The sequence below is a fragment of the Oncorhynchus clarkii genome, chromosome 14, assembly GCF_045791955.1.
Source record: "Oncorhynchus clarkii lewisi isolate Uvic-CL-2024 chromosome 14, UVic_Ocla_1.0, whole genome shotgun sequence".
Taxonomy (NCBI): Eukaryota; Metazoa; Chordata; class Actinopteri; order Salmoniformes; family Salmonidae; genus Oncorhynchus; species Oncorhynchus clarkii.
Window position 1 is genome coordinate 33594126 of NC_092160.1, and position 27088 is coordinate 33621213.

A 27088-nucleotide genomic window follows, 5' to 3' on the forward strand; every position below is an offset into this window, starting at 1 on the left:
CATAGATAGGCCTATGAAAACACTGCATGTGGGGCTTTAAAACACTGATGATTCATATTACATAGATAGGCCTATGAAAACACTGCATGTGGGGCTTTAAAACACTGATGATTCATATGACATGGATAGGCCTATGAAAACACTGCATGTGGGGCTTTAAAACACTGATGATTCATATTACATAGATAGGCCTATGAAAACACTGCATGTGGGGCTTTAAAACACTGATGATTCATATTACATAGATAGGCCTATGAAAACACTGCATGAGGGGCTTTAAAACACTGATGATTCATATTACATAGATAGGCCTATGAAAACACTGCATGTGGGGCTTTAAAACACTGATGATTCATATTACATAGATAGGCCTATGAAAACACTGCATGCACAGAACCTGGGGATTGCCTTGTTTTTTTATATTGTATTTATTTTTATTTTCTATTTGATGTGATATTTCAACGGCTGCTGTGTTTGTGTAGCCTCTTTAAAACACTCAGGGATCAGATTTAGAATTGGATGTAATAACTGGATGTTTTATTATATTTAGGACTACGAGGCCATTGGTCATAGCCAGCAGTGTTTGAATTGAGGGAATGAATTGAGCTGCTCTAAACTAGGGTTGGGGTTATATGTGAGCCGTTGTTATACAGTGGGGCAAAAAAAGTGTTTAGTCAGCCACCAATTGTGCAAGTTCTCCCACTTAAAAAGATGAGAGAGGCCTGTAATTTTCATCATACTTAAACACTTCAACCATGACAGACAAAATGAGAAGAAAAAAATCCAGAAAATCACATTGTAGGATTTTTAATTAATTAATTTGCAAATTATGGTGGAAAATAAGTATTTGGTCATCTACAAACAAGCAAGATTTCTGGCTCTCACAGACCTGTAACTTCTTCTTTAAGAGGCTCCTCTGTCCTCCACTCATTACCTGTATTAATGGCACGTGTTTGAACTTGTTATCAGCATAAAAGACACCTGTCCACAACCTCAAACAGTCACACTCCAAACTCCACTATGGCCAAGACCAAAAAGCTGTCAAAGGACACCAGAAACAAAATTATAGACCTGCACCAGGCTGGGAAGACTGAATCTGTGGGAGCAATTATTAGGAAATGGAAGACATACAAGACCACTGATAATCTCCCTCGATCTGGGGCTCCACGCAAGATCTCACCCCGTGGGGTCAAAATGATCACAAGAACGGTGAGCAAAAATCCCAGAACCACACGGGGGGACCTAGTGAATGACCTGCAGAGAGCTGGGACCAAAGTAACAAAGCCTACCATCAGTAACACACTACGCCGCCAGGGACTCAAATCCTGCAGTGCCAGACGTGTCCCCCTGCTTAAGCCAGTACATGTCCAGGCCCGTCTGAAGTTTGCTAGAGAGCATTTGGATGATCCAGAAGAAGATTGGGAGAATGTCATAAGGTCAGATGAAACCAAAATATAACTTTTTGGTAAAAACTCAACTCGTCGTGTTTGGAGGACAAATAATGCTGAGTTGCATCCAAAGAACACCATACCTACTGTGAAGCATGGGGGTGAAAACATCATGTTTGGGGCTGTTTTTCTGCAAAGGGACCAGGACGACTGATCCATGTAAAGGAAAGAATGAATGGGGCCATGTATCGTGAGATTTTGAGTGAAAACCTCTTTCCATCAGCAAGGGCATTGAAGATGAAACGTGGCTGGGTCATTCAGCATGACAACGATCCCAAACACACCGCCCGGGCAACGAAGGAGTGGCTTCGTAAGAAGCATTTCAAGGTCCTGGAGTGGCCTAGCCAGTCTCCAGATGTCAACCCCATAGAAAATCTTTGGAGGGAGTTGAAAGTCTGTGTTGCCCAGCAACAGCCCCAAAACATCACTGCTCTAGAGGAGATCTGCACGGAGGAATGGGCCAAAATACCAGCAACAGTGTGTGAAAACCTTGTGAAGACTTACAGAAAACGTTTGACCTCTGTCATTGCCAACAAAGGTTATATAACAAAGTATTGAGATAAACTTTTGTTATTGACCAAATACTTATTTTCCACCATCATTTGCAAATAAATTCATTAAAAATCCTACAATGTGATTTTCTGTATTTTTTTTTCTCATTTTGTCTGTCATAGTTGAAGTGTACCTATGATGAAATTTTACAGGCCTCTCTCATCTTTTTAAGTGGGAGAACTTGCACAATTGGTGGCTGACTAAATACTTTTTTGCCCCACTGTATGTACAAGGTAAACATTTTCAGACCCGTTTTAATTGGAAGGGGTTTCAATGGCGTTGTCCCCCTCCTTCATTCTAAACACATGATGTGCAAGACAAATGATGGCTATTGTTGTTATTATTGTAATGTTTTTATATAATTAATATCCGTTTTATTAATGTTATCCTCTAGTCTGACTTGATATGATGTGAGTCTGTCCATTTAATGATTTAATGTCTTGCTACCAACGTCTTATGAGAAGTTATAATGATTGTCACAACATTTGACACAATAAATTTTGTTGACTTTAAATTTGTGTGAGTCTGACAAATGTATAATACTGTATGTAATTCACTATATCCTATTGATTTTAATATAATATACTATGTCCTATTGATTTTAATATAATATACTATATCCTATTGATTTTAATATAATATACTATATCCTATTGATTTTAATATAATATACTATATCCTATTGATTTTAATATAATATACTATATCCTATTGATTTTAATATAATATACTATTTCCTATTGATTTTAATATAATATACTATATCCTATTGATTTTAATATAATATACTATATGCTATTGATTTTAATATATAATACACTATATCCTATTTATTTTAATATAATACACTATATCCTATTTATTTTAATATAATATACTATATGCTATTGATTGTATTAATTGGTTTGCACTGTTCATTGCAAAGTTCTCTAAACTATCAACATGAGCCAATATAAGGATAATGCTGGAATGATACTAATTGTACTTCGGCTGTTCTAGTGGTCGGTTCGGGAAGGCATAAGATGGTTTCTTCATTACGCTCATCCATCCACTTGTCCCTTTAATTTGTTTCTCAGCAATGGAAACGGCTCATCCACCATCATCACTAGCCAGTGTTTGATCTTCTGGTAGGATGTACGCATGCGCCCCTCATTGGGTTATCGGAGCTTTCTGGAGTAAGTTGAATGTGCGTTCTCCTCACTCGCATCAAAACTGTTACGATGGGGAAGCTCAGGAAAAACCACTTTGGAATTTTAACGTTTTCGTTCTTTTTTACTTTTATCTGCTGTGCGCAAAGGTAAATTAGAATTTGTGTTTTTACGCGCATTATTCAATTACATTGCATGGCATGTATCCTAGGCTATTTAACGCGCCTTCCCGCTGTATCTTGTCTTTAAGTAGGTGTTTGCGTTCCGACCACCTTCTGTTCTGTCTTTCCCCTCAGCGCCAAAGATCTGAGGGATCCCAGTAATATGCCGCTGGTTAAAGACACGGTCGACAGACTGATGAAAGGCTACGACATTCGGTTGAGGCCAGATTTTGGAGGTAGGAAGAAAGACAAAAGGAAAGCAAATCGAGATGATGAATGTCATGTTTGCTGCCATTTATGACGCGCAGTGCTATACATGTCTAATGAATTGCTGCAAAAAACCTCCGGTACAATCCCCCCCCCCCCCCCCATGATCAATCTTCCATCCATAGACTAGGCTACCTCTCCAATTACAGTGACATTACAGTGTAAAAGCCTACCATCCAAATAAAACAGTTTTTCCCCCCGTCACCAAAAACCCTTTCCAATGTACCACCTTCAAATGATGAAATAAGACATGCTAGACTATTCTGTGTGGAGAAGAAGGGTCTCTTAACTTGACGATCGATTCTATTCGCAGCTGGTAGCCTATTGAACTTCTGGTTGCCTACCATTCTGTCTGAAACGAAAATCATCAAGGGAGTTCCAAATGATGATGCTGATGATTATAGCCATTTTAATTGACGATGATAATCATTAAGACTTCATAAAACATTTATCATGTACATTGATGAGAGAACGTGGCGATCTGTCATTGACAGCAACCTACCTACTGGTAGAATAACGGTACCACATTCTAGAATAACGGTCACCAAATTCGTATTTCTAATAGGTAAAGAAATAATCCCCTTCTCCTTTTGTTAATAACCTGCTTTTCTTCGCTTCTCAGGTGCGCCGGTGGCCGTGGGGATGAATATAGACATAGCCAGCATAGACATGGTGTCTGAAGTCAATATGGTACGTGTATTAATATCATCCTCTTTATATGTTTCTCAGTATGCCTGGCTGAGTAGATTCGTATAGAGAAACCTATAACGTATTGTCATCCATGTTTGAAAAGGGCACTTAACGCATGTCACGTTCTGCATTGTGGTAAATGATGGTAAACGACGTGGCGGAGTCTAATGATAGTTTGATTCTATAATGGAATCGATTCTCGTGTTGAATAGTGTTCTATCGTTCAGTGGGCTCAAGCTCCGTCTCAGGCTCTGCATTTACCATTTTTCCGGCCATGGATGGTGGATGTGTGTTGGTTCCCATTTGAATTCAAAACACACGCTCACTGGCGCACTTGTACTGACATCCTTGCGCAGACGGACGGTCGAGGCTGTGGCGTCTTGTCTCTCAGTTACTGGACTGCTATCATTTTATTTGACATGCGGCGCGTTATAACGTCAAGTCAAGAAGACGAAGGGGCAAAATAGAGATATTTCCCAATTTCCCTTTTCTCTCCTAATACAAATTTATTTTCAACGTGATTGCGCCGCGCGCTCCTTTGGGAGAGTTATCTTGCTCGAGCCCCACTTCACTTTGAAGCGAGAGGGGGAGCGCATCATCAGCTACGTAAATTATCCACCCCCCCTTGTCAGATCATGAGTGATGACGTAGACATGTGGTTAATAATGTATGCCTGGACATAGGATGGTAATCACCTGGGTATTTAATCGAGCTCCACTACACAATGATAAGGTTGCGTCCCAAATGACACTCTTCTCCAAAATATAGTGCACTACTTTTTTTTATTCCATATACAGTGAACTACTATTGACCAGAGCCCTATGGTTCCCTGGTCAAAAGTAGTGTATTATATAGGGGTCCCAGTTGGGGGGGGGGGGGAACCGGGGGGGGGGCACACAGCCTCTGTCTCCGTGCTGGAGAAAACCACTAGGTGCACAGACATGGTATGAAGAGGATCTCTCTCTGTATGAGACAGGCATCTTATGTAACACTGTATCAATGGTTTGCTCTGGAGCAGGCTCAGAGGGGACACTTCTGTTCTCCTTATGCGATTGAATTCATATTTGATTCATTGTTGCATTTGACATGGTTTTTGCATTGGATTTTATTGCAAAGATTTCATTTATCTGAGTGTACATTTTTCCCTAAATAAGATTTGTGTGGTAAGACAGTGCGTTATGTTAGTTGGTTAGATGGCTTGGTTGGTTGGGGCTTGATTCTGGAAACTCAGTGAGTTGTGTGTTGTTGTGGGGTTTGATTCCTGTGTGGGCCATGTGTACTGAATCACTATAATCCTATTGGTCGGCCTGGATAGAAACATCATCAGCTGAATTACCATAGTACTTCCTGCGAGGAAGGGATGAGGAAGCTAGTTTTGGTTAAAGAGGATGCAGCTAGGATGAAAGGGCTGTGGGGGTCCTCTGGGATGTCAACCAGTATTCCCCTCCCTCCTCCCCTCTTCACCCCCATCTTAACCTCCCTCCCCCTGTATCCGACCTGGATTTCCATGCAAGCCACCTTTATCTCTCTAAAGGGTGATGTTACATCAAAACTCTGATTCCACATACACTTGCATTCATCCGTAAAAAACGAAAACAGAACAGAACAGAACAGTAAATTGAGAGAGAGATTGAGAGGGAGAGAGAGAAACAGAGAGAGAGAGAGAGAGAGAGAGAGACAGAGAGGGAGAGAAACAGAGAGAGAGAGAAACAGAGAGAGAGAGAGATTGAGAGAGAGACACACACAGAGACACAGAGAAACACACAGAGAGAGAGCCAGCCACTCAGTGTGTAACAAAACTGTGCACGACATAATGAACAGAACAGAACAGTGAACGGAGAGAGATAGAGAGAGAGAGACAGAAAGAGAGAGAGAGAGAGTGACAGGAGAGTGAGAGAGACAGAGAGACAGAAGAGAGAGATACAGACAAAGAGAGAGAGAGAGAGAGAGAGAGAGAGAGAGAGAGAGAGAGACAAGAGAGAGATAACAGACAGAGAGGGAGAGAGAGGGAGGACACATCCCACACATGGTATCCTTAATGAAATGATCAAATATACAGACAACAAATTCCAATTGGCTATACTAAAACTCTTTAACATCATCCTTAGCTCTGGCATCTTCCCCAATATTTGGAACCAAGGACTGATCACCCCAATCCACAAAAGTGGAGACAAATTTGACCCCAATAACTACCGTGGGATATCCGTCAACAGCAACCTTGGGAAAATCCTCTGCATTATCATTAACAGCAGACTCGTACATTTCCTCAATGAAAACAATGTACTGAGCAAATGTCAAATTGGCTTTTTACCAAATTACCATACAACAGACCATGTATTCACCCTGCACAACCTAATTGACAACCAAACAAACCAAAACAAAGGCAAAGTCTTCTCATGCTTTGTTGATTTCAATAAAGCCTTTGACTCAATTTGGAATGAGGGTCTGCTATACAAATGGATGGAAAGTGGTGTTGGGGGTAAAACATACGACATTATAAAATCCATGTACACAAACAACAAGTGTGCGGTTAAAATTGGCAAAAACCTGTGTGGGGCTGTGGGGTGAGACAGGGATGCGGCTTAAGCCCCACCCTCTTCAACATATATATCAAAGAATTGGCGCGGGCACTAGAAAAGTCTGCAGCACCCGGCCTCCCCCTGCTAGAATCCGAAGTCAAATGTCTGCTGTTTGCTGATGATCTGGTGCTTCTGTCACCAACCAAGGAGGGCCTACAGCAGCACCTAGATCTTCTGCACAGATTCTGTCAGACCTAGGCCCTGACAGTAAATCTCAGTAAGACCAAAATAATGGTGTTCCAAAAAAGGTCCAGTTGCCAGGACCACAAATACAAATTTCATCTAGACACTGTTGCCCTAGAGCACACAAACTATACATACCTCAGCCTAAACATCAGCGCCACAGGTAACTTCCACAAAGCTGTGAATGATCTGAGACACAAGGCAAGAAGGGCATTCTATGCCATCAAAAGGAACATAGAATTCAACATACCAATTAGGACCTGGCTAAAAATACTTGAATCAGTCATAGAGCCCATTGCCCTTTATGGTTGTGAGGTCTGGAGTCAGCTCACCAACCAAGAATTCACAAAATGGGACAAACACCAAATTGAGACTCTGCATGCAGAATTCTGCAAAAATATCCTCCGTGTACAACGTAGAACACCAAATAATGCATGCAGAGCAGAATTAGGCCGATACCCACTAATTATCAAAATCCAGAAAAGAGCCGTTAAATTCTACCACCACCTAAAGGGAAGCGATTCCCAAACCTTCCATAACTAGGCCATCACCTACAGAGAGATAAACCTGGAGAAGAGTCCCCTTAGCAAGCTGGTCCTGGGGCTCTGTTCACAAACACAAGCAGACCCCACAGAGTCCCAGGACAGCAACACAATTAGACCACACCAAATTATGAGAAAACAAAAAGATAATTACTTGACACATTGGGAAGAATTAACAAAAAAACAGAGCAAACTAGAATGCTATTTGGCCCTAAACAGAGAGTACACCGTGGCAGAATACCTGTCCACTGTGACTGGTCCAAACTTAAGGAAAGCTTTGTCTATGTACAGATTTAGTGAGCATAGCCTTGCTATTGAGAAAGGCCGCCGTAGACAGACCTGGCTCTCAAGAGAAGACAGGCTATGTGCTCACTGCCCACAAAATGAGGTGGAAACTGAGCTGCTCTTCCAATGTACAGTGGGGAGAACAAGTATTTGATACACTGCCGATTAAAATGCTAATTCATTACTTAAAAATCATACAATGTGATTTTCTGGATTTTTGTTTTAGATTCCGTCTCTCACAGTTGAAGTGTACCTATGATAAAAATTACAGACCTCTACATGCTTTGTAAGTAGGAAAACCTGCAAAATCGGCAGTGTATCAAATACTTGTTCTCCATACTGTATGACTATATTAGAGACACATATTTCCCTCAGATTACACAGATCCACAAAGAATTCGAAAACAAATGCAATTTTGATAAACTCCCATATCTATTGGGTGAAATTCCACAGTGTGCCATCACAGCAGAAAGATTTGTGACCTGTTGCCACGAGAAAAAGGCAACCAATGAAGAACAAACACCATTGTAAATACAACCCATATTTATGCTGATTTATTTTCCCTTGTGTCCTTTAACCATTTGTACATCGTTACAACACTGTATATACACATAATATGATGTTTGTAATGTCTTTATTGTTTTGAAACTTCTGTTTGTGTAATGTTTACTGTTAATTTTTATTGTTTATTTCACTTTTGTATATTATCTACATCACTTGCTTTGGCAATGTTAACACATGTTTCCCATGCCAATAAAGCCCCTTGAATTGAATTGAATTGAGAGAGAGAGAGAGAGAGAGACAGAGAGAGACAGACACAGGAGAGAGGGAGACAGACACGGGAGAGAGGAAGACAGAAGAGCGAGACAGAGAGAGAGCGAGAGAGGGCGAGGACTGACGTCATGCCAACTCCCTGTAGCTATGAGAACATTCATCTCATTTCCTTTCACGGAGGAGAGAGAATTGGCTTGCAGGGCAGGAGCATGCATCTCCTCTCTTCCGCTCATCCTCTCTTCCAAAACGGCTGCCGACACATTTAGATGAAATGAAAACTGCAAAAAATAATCTCCCTCCCTCCCGCCCTCTGTCTCTCTCTGTCTCTGTCTCTCTATCCTTCCCTCTCCCTCATTCTCCCCTCTCTCTCTCCCTCTCACTTGCCATCGGCCCACACATAGTCATTATTACCTTTTGAATGTGAATCCTCCTCTCATGGTTATGTAACAACCTTCTAACAACAGACAGGGTGGTGGTGATACTGGAGTTCCTCTCTGTCTCCTCTAACAACAGACAGGTTGGTGATACTGGAGTTCCTCTCTGTCTCCTCTAACAACAGACAGGTTGGTGATACTGTAGTTCCTCTCTGGCTCCTCTAACAACAGACAGGTTGGTGATACTGTAGTTCCTCTCTGTCTCCTCTAACAACAGACAGGTTGGTGATACTGGAGTTCCTCTCTGGCTCCTCTAACAACAGACAGGTTGGTGATACTGTAGTTCCTCTCTGTCTCCTCTAACAACAGACAGGTTGGTGATACTGTAGTTCCTCTCTGTCTCCTCTAACAACAGACAGGTTGGTGATACTGGAGTTCCTCTCTGGCTCCTCTAACAACAGACAGGTTGGTGATACTGTAGTTCCTCTCTGTCTCCTCTAACAACAGACAGGTTGGTGGTGATACTGTAGTTCCTCTCTGTCTCCTCTAACAACAGACAGGTTGGTGATACTGGAGTTCCTCTCTGTCTCCTCTAACAACAGACAGGTTGGTGATACTGTAGTTCCTCTCTGTCTCCTCTAACAACAGACAGGTTGGTGGTGATACTGTAGTTCCTCTCTGGCTCCTCTAACAACAGACAGGTTGGTGATACTGTAGTTCCTCTCTGGCTCCTCTAACAACAGACAGGTTGGTGATACTGGAGTTCCTTTCTGTCTCCTCTAACAACAGACAGGTTGGTGATACTGGAGTTCCTCTCTGGCTCCTCTAACAACAGACAGGTTGGTGATACTGGAGTTCCTCTCTGTCTCCTCTAACAACAGACAGGTTGGTGATACTGTAGTTCCTCTCTGGCTCCTCTAACAACAGACAGGTTGGTGATACTGGAGTTCCTTTCTGGCTCCTCTAACAACAGACAGGTTGGTGATACTGGAGTTCCTCTCTGTCTCCTCTAACAACAGACAGGTTGGTGATACTGTAGTTCCTCTCTGCCTCCTCTAACAACAGACAGGTTGGTGATACTGGAGTTACTTTCTGGCTCCTCTAACAACAGACAGGTTGGTGATACTGGAGTTCCTCTCTGTCTCCTCTAACAACAGACAGGTTGGTGATACTGTAGTTCCTCTCTGCCTCCTCTAACAACAGACAGGTTGGTGATACTGGAGTTCCTCTCTGTCTCCTCTAACAACAGACAGGTTGTTGGTGGTACAGGAGTTTCAGAGCCAGCTTCAAACAGACAGGTTGTTGGTGGTACTGGGTTTCAGAGCCAGCTTCAAACAGACAGGTTGTTGGTGGTACTGGGTTTCCGAGCCAGCTTCAAACAGACAGGTTGTTGGTGGTACTGGGTTTCCGAGCCAGCTTCAAACAGACAGGTTGTTGGTGGTACTGGGTTTCCGAGCCAGCTTCAAACAGACAGGTTGTTGGTGGTACCGGGTTTCCGAGCCAGCTTCAAACAGACAGGTTGTTGGTGGTACTGGGTTTCAGAGCCAGCTTCAAACAGACAGGTTGTTGGTGGTACTGGGTTTCAGAGCCAGCTTCAAACAGATGTCATGTCCATCTTAATGACATAAAGCAAAACAAATTCCAATTCTACATTTTCCATATTTGAAAGGATTATCCAGCCTAAAAGAAATCAATGGGGCAAGAGTCTGATTAAACATAAGAAACCATATAATCTCTATTGCAACCCCCCTGCCCCAACACATCCCTGGGGCAGCAGGGTAGCCTAGTGGTCACTATAATACCCCCCCGCCCCAACACATCCCTGGGGTGGCAGGGTAGCCTAGTGGTTAGAGCGTTGGACTAGTAACCGGAAGGTTGCAAGTTCAGATCCCCGAGCTGACGAGGTACAAATTTGTTGTTCTGCCTCTGACACAGACACATCATTATAATACCCCCCACCACACAGACACATCACTCTAATACCCCCCTGGTGAGAGGAGAAGGTGGGGCTCCAGCTGTATGCATGTCCCCTAATTAGAACAGGAACAAACTACAATGAAACAACTCTCTTTTGTCAGGGCTTTTTATTCAGCTGCGTGTGTGTGTTTCTCTTTGTTTGTGTGTGTGTTTGTATTAGTGTGTGGGGTGGGTTGGATGTTTGTGTGTGTGTTTGAACATGTTCACACACACACTGTCAGATCCTGTCTCTCTCTCTCTCTCTCTCTCTCACACACACACACACACACACACACACACACACACACACACACACACACACACACACACACACACACACACACACACACACACACACACACACACACACACACACACACACACTCTCTCACTCACTCACTCACTCACTCACTCACTCACTCACTCACTCACTCAGGTTCAAGAAGCATGAAAGGTCAGCTTTGTTGTGGGGCGATGCAGGCCTGTACGTCGGCCAGCCCTGCCAGCCGGGTCGCACCACGCACGTGTAACACATGGTGAAGTACACAGGGATGTGTGGAGCTCACTCTTTAGCCTGAAGTGTCCCCACTTGCACTGCTGAATAGCCAGCTGGTGAGACCACTTGCACTGCTGAATAGCCAGCTGGTGAGAACACTTGCACTGCTGAATAGCCAGCTGGTGAGACCACTTGCACTGCTGAATAGCCAGCTGGTGAGACCACTTGCACTGCTGAATAGCCAGCTGGTGAGACCACTTGCACTGCTGAATAGCCAGCTGGTGAGACCACTTGCACTGCTGAATAGCCAGCTGGTGAGACCACTTGCACTGCTGAATAGCCAGCTGGTGAGACGCTTCAGGAGGGTGGTCACATGTGGGAGGTCCTGGGTTCGAGCCTCACTGTGAGACGATTTAGGAGGAAGCTGTACTCATGACATTAGAATATGGAGCTAAAGGCCCAGGAGGAGTCAGAGGAGAGACCATGCTTTGTGCACTGTGTGTGTATGTTTGTGTGTGTCATTGTGTGTGTGTGTGCGTGTGGCACTGTGTGTGTGTGTCACTGTGTGTGTGTCACTGTGTATATGTGTCACTGTGTGTGTGTGTGTCACTGTGTGTGTCACTGTATGTGTGTGTGTTACTGTGTGTCACTGTGTGTGTGTGTGTGTCACTGTGTGTGTGTCACTGTGTGTGTGTGTGTGCTCCCTCTCTGGCCACGTCCTCCCTTGTCTCTGTCCTCCCTCCTGACTCACTGGGCTCAGTGGAAATGGAAATGTGGCCCAAATGTGATATTATGAGGACCAATTTCTGGTACTTCTCCTCCCTCCTTTCCTCTCATCTTCTCCCTCCTTTCCTCTCCTCCTTATTCCCCTCTTTTCATCTCCTCTCCCCTCCTCCTCCTCCTCCCCCCACCTCTGTCATCTTATTGCTCTGTTGGAATCTGGCCCTTTAGGATTGTAATCTTGTTTTCACAAATATACACTGTTGAGGTTATGTGGTTGAACGGTTGTTGGGTTGTGAGGTTATGTGGTTGAACGGTTGTTGGGTTGTGAGGTTATGTGGTTGAACGGTTGTTGGGTTGTTGAGGTTATGTGGTTGAACCGTTGTAGGATTGTGAGGTTATGTAGTTGAACGGTTGTTGGGTTGTTGAGGTTATGTGGTTGAACGGTTGTGAGGTTATGTGGTTGAATGGTTGTAGGGTTGTGAGGTTATGTAGTTGAACCGTTGTAGGATTGTGAGGTTATGTAGTTGAACGGTTGTAGGGTTGTATGGTTGTGAGGTTGAACGGTTGTGGGGTTATGTAGTTGAATGGTTGTAGGGTTGTGAGGTTATGTAGTTGAACCGTTGTAGGATTGTGAGGTTATGTAGTTGAACGGTTGTAGGGTTGTATGGTTATGAGGTTATGAAGTTGAATTGTTGTAGGGTTGTATGGTTTTGAGGTTATGTGGTTGAACGGTTGTAGGGTTGTGAGATTATGTAGTTGAACGGTTGTAGGGTTGTATGGTTGTGAGGTTATGTGGTTGAACGGTTGTAGGGTTGTGAGGTTATGTAGTTGAACGGTTGTAGGGTTGTGAGGATGTGGTTGAACGGTTGTAGGGTTGTGAGGTTGAATGGTTGTAGGGTTGTGAGGTGGAACGGTTGTAGGGTTGTGAGGTTGAATGGTTGTAGGGTTGTGAGGTTGAATGGTTGTAGGGTTGTAGGGTTGTGAGGTGGAACGGTTGTAGGGTTGTGATGTGGAACGGTTGTAGGGTTGTGAGGTGGAAGGATTGTAGGGTTGTGAGGTGGAACGTTTGTAGGGTTGTAAGGTTGAACGGTTGTAGGGTTGTGAGGTTGTGAGGTTGAACGGTTGTAGGGTTGTAGGGTTGTGAGGTGGAACGGTTGTGAGGTGGAACGTTTGTAGGGTTGTGAGGTTGTACGGTAGTAGGGTTGTAGGGTTGTGAGGTTGTACGGTTGTTGGGTTGTAGGGTTGTGAGGTTGTGCGGTTGTGAGGTTGAACGGTTGTGAGGTGGAACGGTTGTAGGGTTGAATGGTTGTAGGGTTGTGAGGTTGTGAGGTTGAACGGTTGTAGGGTTGTAGGGTTGTGAGGTGGAACGGTTGTGAGGTGGAACGTTTGTAGGGTTGTAAGGTTGAACGGTTGTAGGGTTGTGAGGTTGTGAGGTTGAACGGTTGTAGGGTTGTAGGGTTGTGAGGTGGAACGGTTGTGAGGTGGAACGTTTGTAGGGTTGTGAGGTTGTACGGTAGTAGGGTTGTGAGGTGGAACGGTTGTAGGGTTGTGAGGTGGAATGGTTGTAGGGTTGCAGGGTTGTGAGGTGGAAAAGTTGTATGGTTGTGAGGTAGAACGGAAAAGTGGGTTGTGAGGTGGAACGGTTGTATGGTTGTGAGGTTGAACGGTTGTAGGGTTGTGAGGTGGAAGGGTTGTAGGGTTGTAGGATTGTGATTTAGAACGGTTGTAGGTTTGTGAGGTTGTGAGGTTGAACGGTTGTAGGGTTGTGAGGTGGAACGGTTGTAGGGTTGTAGGGTTGTGAGGTGGAACAGTTGTAGGGTTGTGATGTAGAACAGTTGTAGGATTGTAGGGCTGTGAGGTTGAACTGTTGTGAGGTAGAATGGTTGTAGGGTTGTGAGGTGGTAGAGTTGTAGTGTTGTGAGGTTGAATGGTTGTGAGGTTGAACAGTTGTAGGGGTGTGAGGTGGAACGGTTGTAGGGTTGTGAGGTTGAACGGTTGTAGGGTTGTGAGGTGGAACGGTTGTAGGGTTGTGAGGTGAAACAGTTGTAGTGTTGTGAGTTGGAACGTTTGTAGGGTTGAAGTGTTGTGAGGTTGTACGGTTGTAGGGTTGTGAGGTGGAACGGTTGTGGGGTTGTAGGGTTGTGAGGTTGTACGGTTGTTGGGTTGTAGGGTTGTGAGGTTGTGCGGTTGTGAGGTTGAACGGTTGTGAGGTGGAACGGTTGTAGGGTTGAACGGTTGTGAGGTTGTATGGTTGTGAGGTTGAACGGTTGTGAGATGGAACAGTTGTGGGGTTGTAGGCTGGAACGATTGTAGTGTTGTAGGGTTGTGAGGTTGTACGGTTGTATGGTTGTGAGGTTGAACGGTTGTGAGATGGAACAGTTGTGGGGTTGTAGGCTGGAACGGTTGTAGTGTTGTAGGGTTGTGAGGTTGAACAGTTGTAGGGTTTTAGGGTTTTAAGGTTTAACAGTTGTAGGGTTGTGAGGTTGTGAGGTGGAACGGTTGTAGGTTTGTGAGGTGAAACAGTTGTGGGGTTGTAGGGTTGTACGTAGAATGGTTGTAGGGTTGTGAGGTGGAATGGATGTAGGGTTGCGAGGTTGTGAGGTGGAATGGTTGTAGGGTTGTGAGGTTGTACTGTTGTAGGGTTGTAGGGTTGTGAGGTGGAACAGTTGTAGGGTTGTGATGTAGAACAGTTGTAGGATTGTAGGGCTGTGAGGTTGAACTGTTGTGAGGTAGAATGGTTGTAGGGTTGTGAGGTGGTAGAGTTGTAGTGTTGTGAGGTTGAATGGTTGTGAGGTTGAACAGTTGTAGGGGTGTGAGGTGGAACGGTTGTAGGGTTGTGAGGTTGAACGGTTGTAGGGTTGTGAGGTGGAACGGTTGTAGGGTTGTGAGGTGGAACAGTTGTAGTGTTGTGAGTTGGAACGTTTGTAGGGTTGAAGTGTTGTGAGGTTGTACGGTTGTAGGGTTGTGAGGTGGAACGGTTGTGGGGTTGTAGGGTTGTGAGGTTGTACGGTTGTTGGGTTGTAGGGTTGTGAGGTTGTGCGGTTGTGAGGTTGAACGGTTGTGAGGTGGAACGGTTGTAGGGTTGAACGATTGTGAGGTTGTACGGTTGTATGGTTGTGAGGTTGAACGGTTGTGAGATGGAACAGTTGTGGGGTTGTAGGCTGGAACGATTGTAGTGTTGTAGGGTTGTGAGGTTGTACGGTTGTATGGTTGTGAGGTTGAACGGTTGTGAGATGGAACAGTTGTGGGGTTGTAGGCTGGAACGGTTGTAGTGTTGTAGGGTTGTGAGGTTGAACAGTTGTAGGGTTTTAGGGTTTTAAGGTTTAACAGTTGTAGGGTTGTGAGGTTGTGAGGTGGAACGGTTGTAGGTTTGTGAGGTGGAACGGTTGTAGGGTTGTAGGGTTGTGAGGTTGTACAGTTGTAGGGTTGTGAGGTTGAACGGTTGTGAGGTGGAATGGTTGAAGGGTTGTGAGGCTGTACGGTTGTATGGTTGTGAGGTTGAACAGTTGTGGGGTTGTAGGCTGGAACGGTTGTAGTGTTGTAGGGTTGTGAGGTTGTGAGGTTGAACAGTTGTAGGGTTTTAGGGTTTTAAGGTTTAACAGTTGTAGGGTTGTGAGGTTGTGAGGTGGAACGGTTGTAGGTTTGTGAGGTGAAACAGTTGTGGGGTTGTAGGGTTGTACGTAGAATGGTTGTAGGGTTGTGAGGTGGAATGGATGTAGGGTTGCGAGGTTGTGAGGTGGAATGGTTGTAGGGTTGTGAGGTTGTACTGTTGTAGGGTTGTGAGGTCGTGAGGTTGAACGGTTGTGAGGTGGAATAGTTGTAGGGTTGTAGGGTGGAACGGTTGCTGTGTTGTAGGGTTGTGAGGTTGAACGGTTGTAGGGTTGTGAGGTTGTAGGGTTGGGATGTGGAACGGTTGTAGGGTTGTGATGTGGAGCGGTTGTAGTGTTGTAGGGTTGTGAGGTGGAACGGTTGTAGTGTTGTGAGGTTGAATGGTTGTAGGGTTGTGAGGTTGAACAGTTGTAGGGTTGTAGGGTTGTAAGGTTGAACAGTTGTAGGGTTGTGCTTAGAATGGTTGTTGGGTTGTGAGGTGGAACGGATGTAGGGTTGTGAGGTTGAACAGTTGTAGGGTTGTGTGGTGGAACGGTTGTAGGGTTGTGAGGTTGAATGGTTGTGAGGTTGAACAGTTGTAGGATTGTAAGGTGGAACATTTGTAGGGTTGTAGGGTTGTGAGGTGGAACGGTTGTAGGGTTGTGAGGTTGAACTGTTGTAGGGTTGTGAGGTTGAATAGTTGTGAGGTTGAACAGTTGTAGGATTGTAAGGTGGAACATTTGTAGGGTTGTAGGGTTGTGAGGTGGAACGGTTGTAGGGTTGTTTGGTTGAACGGTTGTAGGGTTGTGAGGTGGAACGTTGTAGGTTTGTAGGTTTGTGGGGTGGAACGGTTGTACTGTTGTAGGGTTGTGTGCAGTTAATTTGCAAAGTTGATATCAAGGAGGTGTAGAATTCGTTTTTTTTCAGTCTGCCCTCCCCATTGCTCCTAGCTTGCTTTTTGTGCTGGGTGTATTCGATGAACAGTTTGTGTGTAAGGGTTATTCCTCTGTCTCTATACTTTCTGTTTAGTTCATTAATTAGGCCTACATGTGGGCTGTCAACTCCTACGGTTGTTGGTTTAGTTGCTGTTAAAATGGACTGCCAGACTGCCTGCACTAAAATACTGTTAATTAGTGTTCTGTGAATTAACAGATTTAAAGCAAGCAGCGGTGGTTGAGATGAATTAGTGGGGTGTGAATGTTGTGTTCATTACCATCATTACCCTGACAAGCATTATCTCTTTACATCACTTAGTTAGTTAGGAGGGAGGGAGGGCTGGGATCTGGCTATGAAGGGCAGACAGATAGTTTGTTTGTTAGTTAGTTAGTTAGTTAGGAGGGAGGGAGGGAGGGCTGGGAGGGCTGGGATCTGGCTATGAAGGTCAGACAGATAGTTTGTTAGTTAGTTAGTTAGTTAGTTAGTTAGTTAGTTAGTTAGTTAGTTAGTTAGTTAGTTAGTTAGTTAGGGGGGAGGGAGGGAGGGAGGGAGGGCTGGGATCTGGCTATGAAGGTCAGACAGATAGTTTGTTTGTTAGTTAGTTAGTTAGGAGGGAGGGAGGGAGGGCTGGGAGGGCTGGGATCTGGCTATGAAGGTCAGACAGATAGTTTGTTAGTTAGTTAGTTAGTTAGGAGGGAGGGAGGGAGGGCGGGCTGGGATCTGGCTATGAAGGTCAGACAGATAGTTTGTTTGTTAGTTAGTTAGTTAGGAGGGAGGGAGGGCTGGGATCTGGCTATGAAGGTCAGACAGATAGTTAGTTAGTTAGTTAGTTAGTTAGTTAGTTAGCTAGTTAGTTAGTTAGTTAGTTAGGGGGGAGGGAGGGCTGGGAGGGCTGGGATCTGGCTATGAAGGTCAGACAGATAGTTTGTTTGTTAGTTAGATAGGTAGTAGTTAGTTACTTAGTTAGTTAATTAGTTAGTTAGGAGGGAGTGCTGGGATCTGGCTATGAAGGGCAGACAGATAGTTAGTTAGGAGGGAGGGAGGGAGGGAGGGAGGGAGGGAGGGAGGGAGGGAGGGAGGGAGGGAGGGAGGGAGGGAGGGAGGGAGGGAGGGAGGGAGGGAGGGAGGGAGCGAGGGCTGGGATCTGGCTATGAAGGTCAGACAGATATTTAGTTAGTTAGTTAGTTAGTTAGGAGGGAGGGAGGGAGGGCTGGGATCTGGCTATGAAGGTCATGCAGAGAGTTAGTTAGTTAGTTAGTTAGTTAGTTAGTTAGTTAGTTAGTTAGGAGGGAGGGAGGGAGGGAGGGAGGGAGGGAGGGAGGGAGGGAGGGAGGGAGGGGAGGGAGGGAGGGAGGGAGGGAGGGAGGGAGGGAGGGAGGGAGGGAGGGAGGGCTGGGATCTGGCTATGAAGGTCAGACAGATATTTAGTTAGTTATTTAGTTAGTTAGTTAGTTAGTTAGGAGGGAGGGAGGGCTGGGATCTGGCTATGAAAGTCAGACAGATAGTTACATAGTTACATATTTTGTTACATAATTAATTACATAGTTAGTTACATAATTTGTTACATAGTTAGTTACATACTTAATTACATAGTTACATAATTAATTACATAGTTAGTTACATAATTTGCTACATAGTTAGTTACATAGTTAATTACATAGTTACATAATTAATTACATAGTTAGTTACATAATTTGTTACATAGTTAATTACATAGTTACATAATTAATTACATAGTTAGTTACATAATTTGTTACATAGTTAGTTACATAGTTAATTACATAGTTACATAATTAATTACATAGTTAGTTACATAATTTGTTACATAGTTAATTACATTTTTACTAAATCATATTACTCCTGTGTGAAATAGAATCAGGTTGGTTCCCCATATTCATGTTAAAGATTCAATACGGATCCTAAATCAGCACTCTACTCAGTTACATACAGCTTCTACCCTGGTCAAAAGCAGTGTACTATATAGGGCATAGGGTGTCATTTGGTACGCAAACCTTAAGTCTAGTGTGTGAATTAGCATCCATTTTGATCATCTTGTTTTGTTCTAACAACCGATTTCTGTTCCATTTTATTTTCAGCTTCTGGTGGGAAAAGTGATCTTGTGATATTTTTACTCATTGTTGCTATGACAACGCTGCACTATGTTTTTCTGGGGGTTTGGTGAATCAAGAAGGGAAGGAGAGCCGAGGAAAAGGAAAGAAGATAAGGTTTTTTCCCCCCCAGAATACGAATGGGTCTTTTTTTTAATTTTTAAGGGTTTTGACCATGCAGGTTAATTAGGTAATTATTTTAAGGTTTACAAAATGAGGAATCTTAAAATATATATTTTTGTGTTTTGCCTTCCTTCATAATTTAACGTCATTCATGCCTATCAGGAATAGTTATGCTTGTGTTTTATATTTACAAATAAGAATAGTTATCTGAAATAATAATTTCTAATTTAACTGACTTTAATTGCTTACTTAATCAAGTGTGTTGATGGTGGAAATAGACTCGATGTCCGAGTTGTAGCTTTACAATAACCTGGCCCTAATTCATTTATCAGTGGATTGATTAAGTTAAGCAACTGAAAATTAGTATGTCTTTAGAACAAGCTACACGATCACGTCATTAGAAGCCCTCACCGGAATGTTCTGGATGACTTGTCTAATGGATCTGTCAGGCGTTTGTTTGTCCAGCCAAGTTAAGTATCCAGTCCTACTAACAGTGGCTAGTGTTGTGTTGTGGAAGGCCCCAAGGGTATAGATGACAAGATAACAGTTAGTGGCTAGTGTTGTGTTGTGGAAGGCCCCAAGGGTATAGATGACAAGATAACAGTGAGTGGCTAGTGTTGTGTTGTGGAAGGCCCCAGGTCTATAGATGGCTAGATAACAGTGAGTGGCTAGTGTTGTGTTGTGCAAGGCCCCAGGTGTATAGATGGCTAGATAACAGTGAGTGGCTAGTGTTGTGTTGTGGAAGGCCCCAGGTCTATAGATGGCTAGATAACAGTGAGTGGCTAGTGTTGTGTTGTGGAAGGCCCCAAGGGTATAGATGACAAGATAACAGTGAGTGGCTAGTGTTGTGTTGTGGAAGGCCCCAAGGGTATAGATGACAAGATAACAGTGGCTAGTGTTGTGTTGTGGAAGGCCCCAGGTCTATAGATGGCTAGATAACAGTGAGTGGCTAGTGTTGTGTTGTGGAAGGCCCCAGGTCTATAGATGGCTAGATAACAGTGAGTGGCTAGTGTTGTGTTGTGGAAGGCCCCAGGTCTATAGATGGCTAGATAACAGTGAGTGGCTAGTGTTGTGTTGTGGAAGGCCCCAGGTGTATAGATGGCTAGCAGGCAGGCTAGCCTGACTGTTTCATTTGAGACGTATACTTCACCAGCCACCGCGGGCATTCCCTTAGCTCACCAACACAAGGAAACGTGTAACCGCAGCGCATTTAGCTAACCCAGCCCCCCCACCACACCCTCTCTCTCTCGTCTGAGGGGCAGAGAGGAGGTGAGGAGAAGGACAGGACAGCAAAGGGACAAGTGACAGGGCTCTGTGTGCAGTACCAAGGGGAAACCAGTCACCGAGTCCCACCTTCTTCATGAAACCCATGGGTCACGAACGGTCATGTCCCAATAGGCTAACAGTACATCAATGGGTTGTTGTTATTGTGGTGGTGGCTGGGTTAATATGATATTTACCACCATAGAATGTAAACAGCTGTGTAGCTCTAGAAAATCTAGCTACATACAGGAAATACCGATAATGACATCATTGTTATTCTTTTATATTTCTACATGCACTACGTGACCAAAAGTATGTGGACATCTGCTCGTCGAACATCTCATTCCAAAATCAGGGGCGTTAATATGGAGTTGTTCCCCTCCTTTGCTGCTATAACAGCTTCCACTCTTCTGGGAAGGCTTTCCACTAGATGTTGGAACATTGCTGCTATAACAGCCTCTACTCTTCTGGGAAGACTTTCCACTAGATGTTGGAACATTGCTGCTATAACAGCCTCTACTCTTCTGGGAAGGCTTTCCACTAGATGTTGGAACATTGCTGCAGGGACTTGCTTCCATTCTGTTCTGTGAGCTTGTGTTGGCCTACCACTTCACGGCTGAGCTGTTGTTGATCCTAGACGTATTTCATACTATTCCATTATCCTTAGATTCCTATCTGTCTCCTTTCCTTTATGATTGTAAATATCAGAAAAGCGTTTGTTCCCTGGTTAGATAAAGGACTTCCCTGGCTAAATAAAAGACTTCCCTGGCTAAATAAAAGACTTCCCTGGCTAAATGAAGGACTTCCCTGGTTAAATAAAGGGCTTCCCTGGTTAAATAAAGGGCTTCCCTGGTTAAAAAAAGGACTTCCCTGGTTAAATAAAGGGCTTCCCTGGCTAAATAAAGGGCTTCCCAGGTTAAATAAAAGACTTCCCTGGCTAAATTAAGGACTTCCCTGGCTAAATTAGGGACTTGCCTGGCTAAATTAAGGACTTCCCTGGCTAAATTAAGGACTTCCCTGGCTAAGTAAAGGTGAAAAAAAATCTATAATAAAAGGGAGAAGAGAAAACATGACATGATAGGATATGACAGGACATGATATGACAGGTGAAAGTAATAGGGCTGTAGTGGAAATCTATCCAGTTCTCCCACTGGTGATACAACCAAGGAGAGGAGAGGAGAGGAGAGGAGAGGAGAGGAGAGGAGAGGAGAGGAGAGGAGAGGGAGCCTTGTAACTGGGACCCTTAGTGTGAGTCATAGGTTGACCTGAGATTAGGGGTCACTGAACACATCATTGATTGATTATCATTTTATTGCTTCTATAGATTTACTTTAGCTGTTTTCTATCCATTGTATTGGTTCCTTTATAATGTTACTGAAATTGTTCTATACTGAACTCATTTTATCTAGATCCATTTATGTTATAACGGTAGTAGATCATTTAAATATAATATAACATTTTGACGTTTTGCAGAGGCCTTTATCCAAAGCAACAGTGTTGCATATATGTTCGTATTGGTGACCCCAGCGCGATATATTCTATAGTTTACACGTATTTATAATTTCTGTAGAAACCAAATGTTTTGGTTACTCCATGCCCATAGCACAGCCCAGACATACCTCTAACTCAAGGCAGCTGTATACAGTGGAAGTCGGAAGTTTACATACACTTAGGTTGGAGTCATTAAAACCTCGTTTTTCAACCGCTCCACAAATTTCTTGTTAACAAACTATAGTTTTGGCAAGTCGGTTAGGACATCTACTCTGTGCATGACACAAGTCATTTTTCCAACAATTGTTTACAGACAGATAATTTCACTAATAATTCACTGTGTCACAATTCCAGTGGGTCAGAAGTTTACATACACTAAGTTGACTGTGCCTTTGAACACCTCGGAAAATTCCAGAAAATTATGTCATGACTTTAGAAGCATCTGATAGGCTAATTGAGATCATTTGAGTCAATTGAAGTGTACCTGTGGATGTATTTCAAGGCCTACCTTCAAATTCAGTGCCTCTTTGCTTGACATCATGGGAAAATCAAAAGAAATCAGCCAAGACCTCAGAAAAAAAAGACCTCTACAAGTCTGGTGCATCATTAGGAGAAATTTCCAAATGCCTGAAGGTACCACATTCATCTGTACAAACAATAGTACGCAAGTATAAACACCATGGGACCAGGCAGCCGTCATACCGCTCAGGAAGGAGACGCGTTCTGTCTCCTAGAGATGACGGTACTTTGGTGTGAAAAGTGCAAATCAATCTCAGAACAACAGCAAAGGACCTTGTGAAGATGCTGGAGGAAACAGGTACAAAAGTATCTATATCCACAGTAAAACAAGTCCTATATCACATAACCTGAAAGACCGCTCAGCAAGGAAGAAGCCTGATGAAACAAAAATAGAACTGTTTGGCCATAATGACCATCGTTATGTTTGGAGGATAAAGGAGGTGTCACATGGAATGACGCTGGAGATACGAAGCAGGTAAAACATGGACATGGAACGAGTGTCACACCCTGACCATAGTTTGCTTTGTATGTTTCTATGTTTTGTTTGGTCAGGGTGTGATCTGAGTGGGCATTCTATGTTGTGTGTCTAGTTTGTCTGTTTCTGTGTTTGGCCTGATATGGTTCTCAATCAGAGGCAGTTGTTAGTCATTGTCTCTGATTGGGAACCATATTTAGGTAGCCTGTTTGGTGTTGGGTTTTGTGGGTGGTTGTTTCCTGTCTTTGTGTTTGTTGCACCAGATAGGGCTGTTTCCTGTCTTTGTGTTTGTTGCACCAGATAGGGCTGTTTCCTGTCTCTGTGTTTGTTGCACCAGATAGGGCTGTTTCCTGTCTCTGTGTTTGTTGCACCAGATAGGGCTGTTTCCTGTCTCTGTGTTTGTTGCACCAGATAGGGCTGTTTCCTGTCTCTGTGTTTGTTGCACCAGATAGGGCTGTTTCCTGTCTCTGTGTTATCTGCACCAGATAGGGCTGTTTCCTGTCTCTGTGTTTGTTGCACCAGATAGGGCTGTTTCCTGTCTTTGTGTTTGTTGCACCAGATAGGGCTGTTTCCTGTCTTTGTGTTTGTTGCACCAGATAGGGCTGTTTCCTGTCTTTGTGTTTGTTGCACCAGATAGGGCTGTTTCCTGTCTTTGTGTTTGTTGCACCAGATAGGGCTGTTTCCTGTCTCTGTGTTTGTTGCACCAGATAGGGCTGTTTCCTGTCTCTGTGTTTGTTGCACCAGATAGGGCTGTTTCCTGTCTTTGTGTTTGTTGCACCAGATAGGGCTGTTTCCTGTCTCTGTGTTTGTTGCACCAGATAGGGCTGTTTCCTGTCTTTGTGTTTGTTGCACCAGATAGGGCTGTTTCGGTTTTTTCCACGTTTATTGTTTTGTATTATGTTCATGTTTAGTTTTCTTATTAAAAAACATGAACTTCAACCAAGTTGCATTTTGATCCGCCTCTCCTTCCCAGGTGGAATCCCGTGACAACGAGACAGGAACAGCGTCAGCAGACTGGTAACACAAACAAAAGACAATCAATGCAGCAGCAGGTACAGAGCTGGGGAACTGACAAATATAGGGGAAGTAATAAACAGATGATGAGTGAGTCCAATATCGCTGATGCGCGTGACGAGGGGAGGCAGGTGTGCGTAATAGATGATAGGAGTGAGTGATGCAGGGCAGCCTGGCGTCCTCAAGCGCCAGACGGGGGAAGAGCGGGAGCAGACGTGACAGTACCCCCCCCCCCCCCCCCTCCCTAGTGGTGCTACCCGGCGTCCCACCTGGGTGAACCGGCCGAGACATGGGCGCTGAGCAAGCCGGCCGGGGTGTGGGAGCCCAACGAACCGTCCGGAGCGTGAGAGCCTGGCAAGCCGGCCGGGGTGTGGGAGCCCAACGAACCGGCCGGAGCGTGAGAGCCTGGCAAGCCGGCCGGGGTGTGGGAGCCCAACGAACCGGCCGTAGCGTGAGAGCCTGGCAAGCCGGCTGGGGTGTGGGAGCCCAACGAACCGGCCGGAGCGTGAGAGCCTGTAGATCCCGCTGCAGCGAGGAGACGTGACAGGGAGAGGCTTGCATGCCGAAGAACACCATCCCAACCGTGAAGCATGGGGGTGGCAGTGTCATGTTGTGGGGGTGCTTTGCTGCAGGAGGGACTTGTGCACTTCACAAAATAGAGGGAATCATGAGGAAGAAAAATTTGGTGGATATATTGAAGCAACATCTCAAGACATGAGTGAGAAAGTTAAAGCTTGGTCGCAAATGGGTCTTCCAAATGGACAATGACCCTAAGCATACTTCCAAAGTTGTGGCAAAATGGCTTAAGGACAACAAAGTCAAGGTATTGGAGTGCCATCACAAAGCCCTGACCTCAATCCTATAGAAAATGTGTGGGCAGAACTGAAAAAAGTGTGAGTGAGCAAGGAGGCCTACAAACCTGACTCAGTTACTCCAGCTCTGTCAGGAGGAATGAGCCAACATTCACCCAACTTATTGTGGGAAGCTTGTGGAAGGTTACCCGAAACGTTTGACCCAAATTAAACAATTTAAAGCAATGAGGATTAAATGATGAAACGAGGATTAAATGTCAGGAATTGTAAAAAAAACAGAGTTTAAATGTATTTGGCTAAGGTGTATGTAAACTTCTGACTTCAACTGTATGCTGGTTGTCAGTGTTGATGTAATGCTGGTAATGGTACATGGCGGTAATGGTACATGGTGGTAATGGTACATGGTGCTAATGGTACATGGCGGTAATGGTATCTGGTGATAATGGTACATGGTGATAATGGTACATGGTGGTAACGGTAATGGTGGTAATGGTGCATGGCGGTAACGGCAATGGTGGTAACGGTGGTACTGGTTATGGTACATGGTGGTAATGGTAACGGTGGTACTGGTTATGGTACATGGTGGTAATGGTAATGGTGGTAATGGTTATGGTACATGGTGGTAATGGTAATGGTAGTAATGGTGCATGGTGTTCATAACAAGCTGAGTCTCATGTATTTCCTGTCATTCTCTCTTTGTTAGCTTGGAAGAAAGGATATGTGTGAATGGGACGGCCGGTGTCACTGTGCAACCAACCTTGATGGTCTCAACAACAGGTGTTGGAGCTTGTTTGTTTAAACACATTTATATATTCTATGCTGTCATGTTTTATAGAATGTGTCAATCTTTACAATACATTGTACTTCTCTCTCTCTCTCTCTTTCCCTTCCCCTATCACTCCCGCTCTCTCTTTCTCCCTCTCTCCCTTCTCTTTGCATCTCTCTCCCTTCTCTTTGCATCTCTCTCCCCCTCTCTCCCTCCTTTGCATCTCTCTCCTCCTCTCTCCCTTCTCTTTGCAAATCTTTCTCCCTCTCTCCCTTCTCTTTGCATCTCTCTCCCATTCTCTCTGTGGTGATCAATGTACTCTCAGGGCTTATGCTGCTCTAGTGAAGGGTGTGTGACAAGGGTAATGAAGGTCGTATTGTAGTGTGAGACTGATCACACTCTCTGATTGGACAATTTCTCTGTGGCTGGTCATCATGTTGTGGAGATTGTATAGATGCTGAGCTGTCCTTCTCCTTTCCCCCAAACCTCTCCTACCTTTCCATCTCCTATGTGACTGGAATATAGGACAGAGGAGAGGAGGGTGATGATGATAACATGTGAAATGCTCCTAAATGTATCTCAATCTGGGGTGGCATTAAAGCAAATGTACATTACAGCAATAATATAACCCAGATATAAACACTTTAACCACACAGGACTAGGAAGGGAGATTCAGTAGTGATTAAAGAGAGGAACACACAAGCTGACAGTGGTTCAATTCTGTACCATACAGAATCTGCTATATTGACAGAGAGTTGGGTCCTGAGACTAAGGTAGTGAAGGACTAGCTGTGTGTGTGTGTGTGTGTGTGTGTGTGTGTGTGTGTGTGTGTGTGTGTGTGTGTGTGTGTGTGTGTGTGTGTGTGTGTGTGTGTGTGTGTGTGTGTGTGTGTGTGTTTCTGAGCAGAGCTCCATTGATGTCAAAGAATGCTGGTGGAGTGCTGTAGAGATGGTCGTCCTTCTGGAAGGTTCTCTCATCTCCACAGAGGAACTCTGGAGCTCAGTCAGAGGGACCATCGGGTTCTTGGTCACCTCCCTGAGTCACCTCCCTGTTTGGTGGTTCCAAACTTCTTCCATTTAAGAATGAAGGAGGCCACTGTGTTCTTGGAGACCTTCAATAATGCCGACATGTGTTGGTACCCTTCCCCAGATCTGTGCCTCGACACAATCCTGTCTCAGAGCTCTAAGGACAATTCCTTCAACCTCACGGCTTGGTTTTTCCTCTGACATGCACTGTGGGGCCTTATATGGACAGGTGTGTGCCTTTCCAAATCATGTCCAATCAATTGAAGGATGGTCAAAGGAAACAGGATGCACCTGAGCTCAATTTCGAGTCTCATAGCAAAGGGTCTGAATAATTATGTAAATAAGGTATCTGTTTAAAGAAAAATGTCTAACAACCTGTTTTTGCTTTGTCATTATGTGTGTAGATTGATGAGGAACATTAGTTATTGAATCCATTTTAGAATAAGGCTGTAATGTAACAAAATTTGACAAAAGTCAAGGGGTCTGAATACTTTCCCGAATGCACTGTACAGTGCCTTGCAAAAGTATTCGGCCCCCTTGAACTTTGCGACCTTTTGCCACATTTCAGGCTTCAAACATAAAGATATAAAACTGTATTTTTTTGTGAAGAATCAACAACAAGTGGGACACAATCATGAAGTGGAACGACATTTATTGGATATTTCAAACTTTTTTAACAAATCAAAAACTGAAAAATTGGGCGTGCAAAATTATTCAGCCCCCTTAAGTTAATACTTTGTAGCGCCACCTTTTGCTGCGATTACAGCTGTAAGTCGCTTGGGGTATGTCT

At 44.2% G+C, this 27088-nt stretch overlaps 1 protein-coding gene across 2 annotated transcripts in view; it reads left to right on the forward strand.

The window, feature by feature from the left end:
• Positions 1-3184: 3184 nt before the first annotated feature.
• The window catches only part of LOC139366537 (gamma-aminobutyric acid receptor subunit beta-2-like), a 77748-nt gene continuing 53844 nt past the window's right edge, over positions 3185-27088 (forward strand). Inside the window, exons 1-3 of one of the 2 annotated variants that reach the window (XM_071104149.1) lie at positions 3185-3297; positions 3445-3545; positions 4199-4266. In XM_071104149.1, the coding sequence (XP_070960250.1) occupies positions 3185-3297; positions 3445-3545; positions 4199-4266 (282 nt within the window). The remainder of the gene's footprint in view (positions 3298-3444; positions 3546-4198; positions 4267-27088) is intronic. The other variant, XM_071104150.1, reaches the window with a different exon arrangement.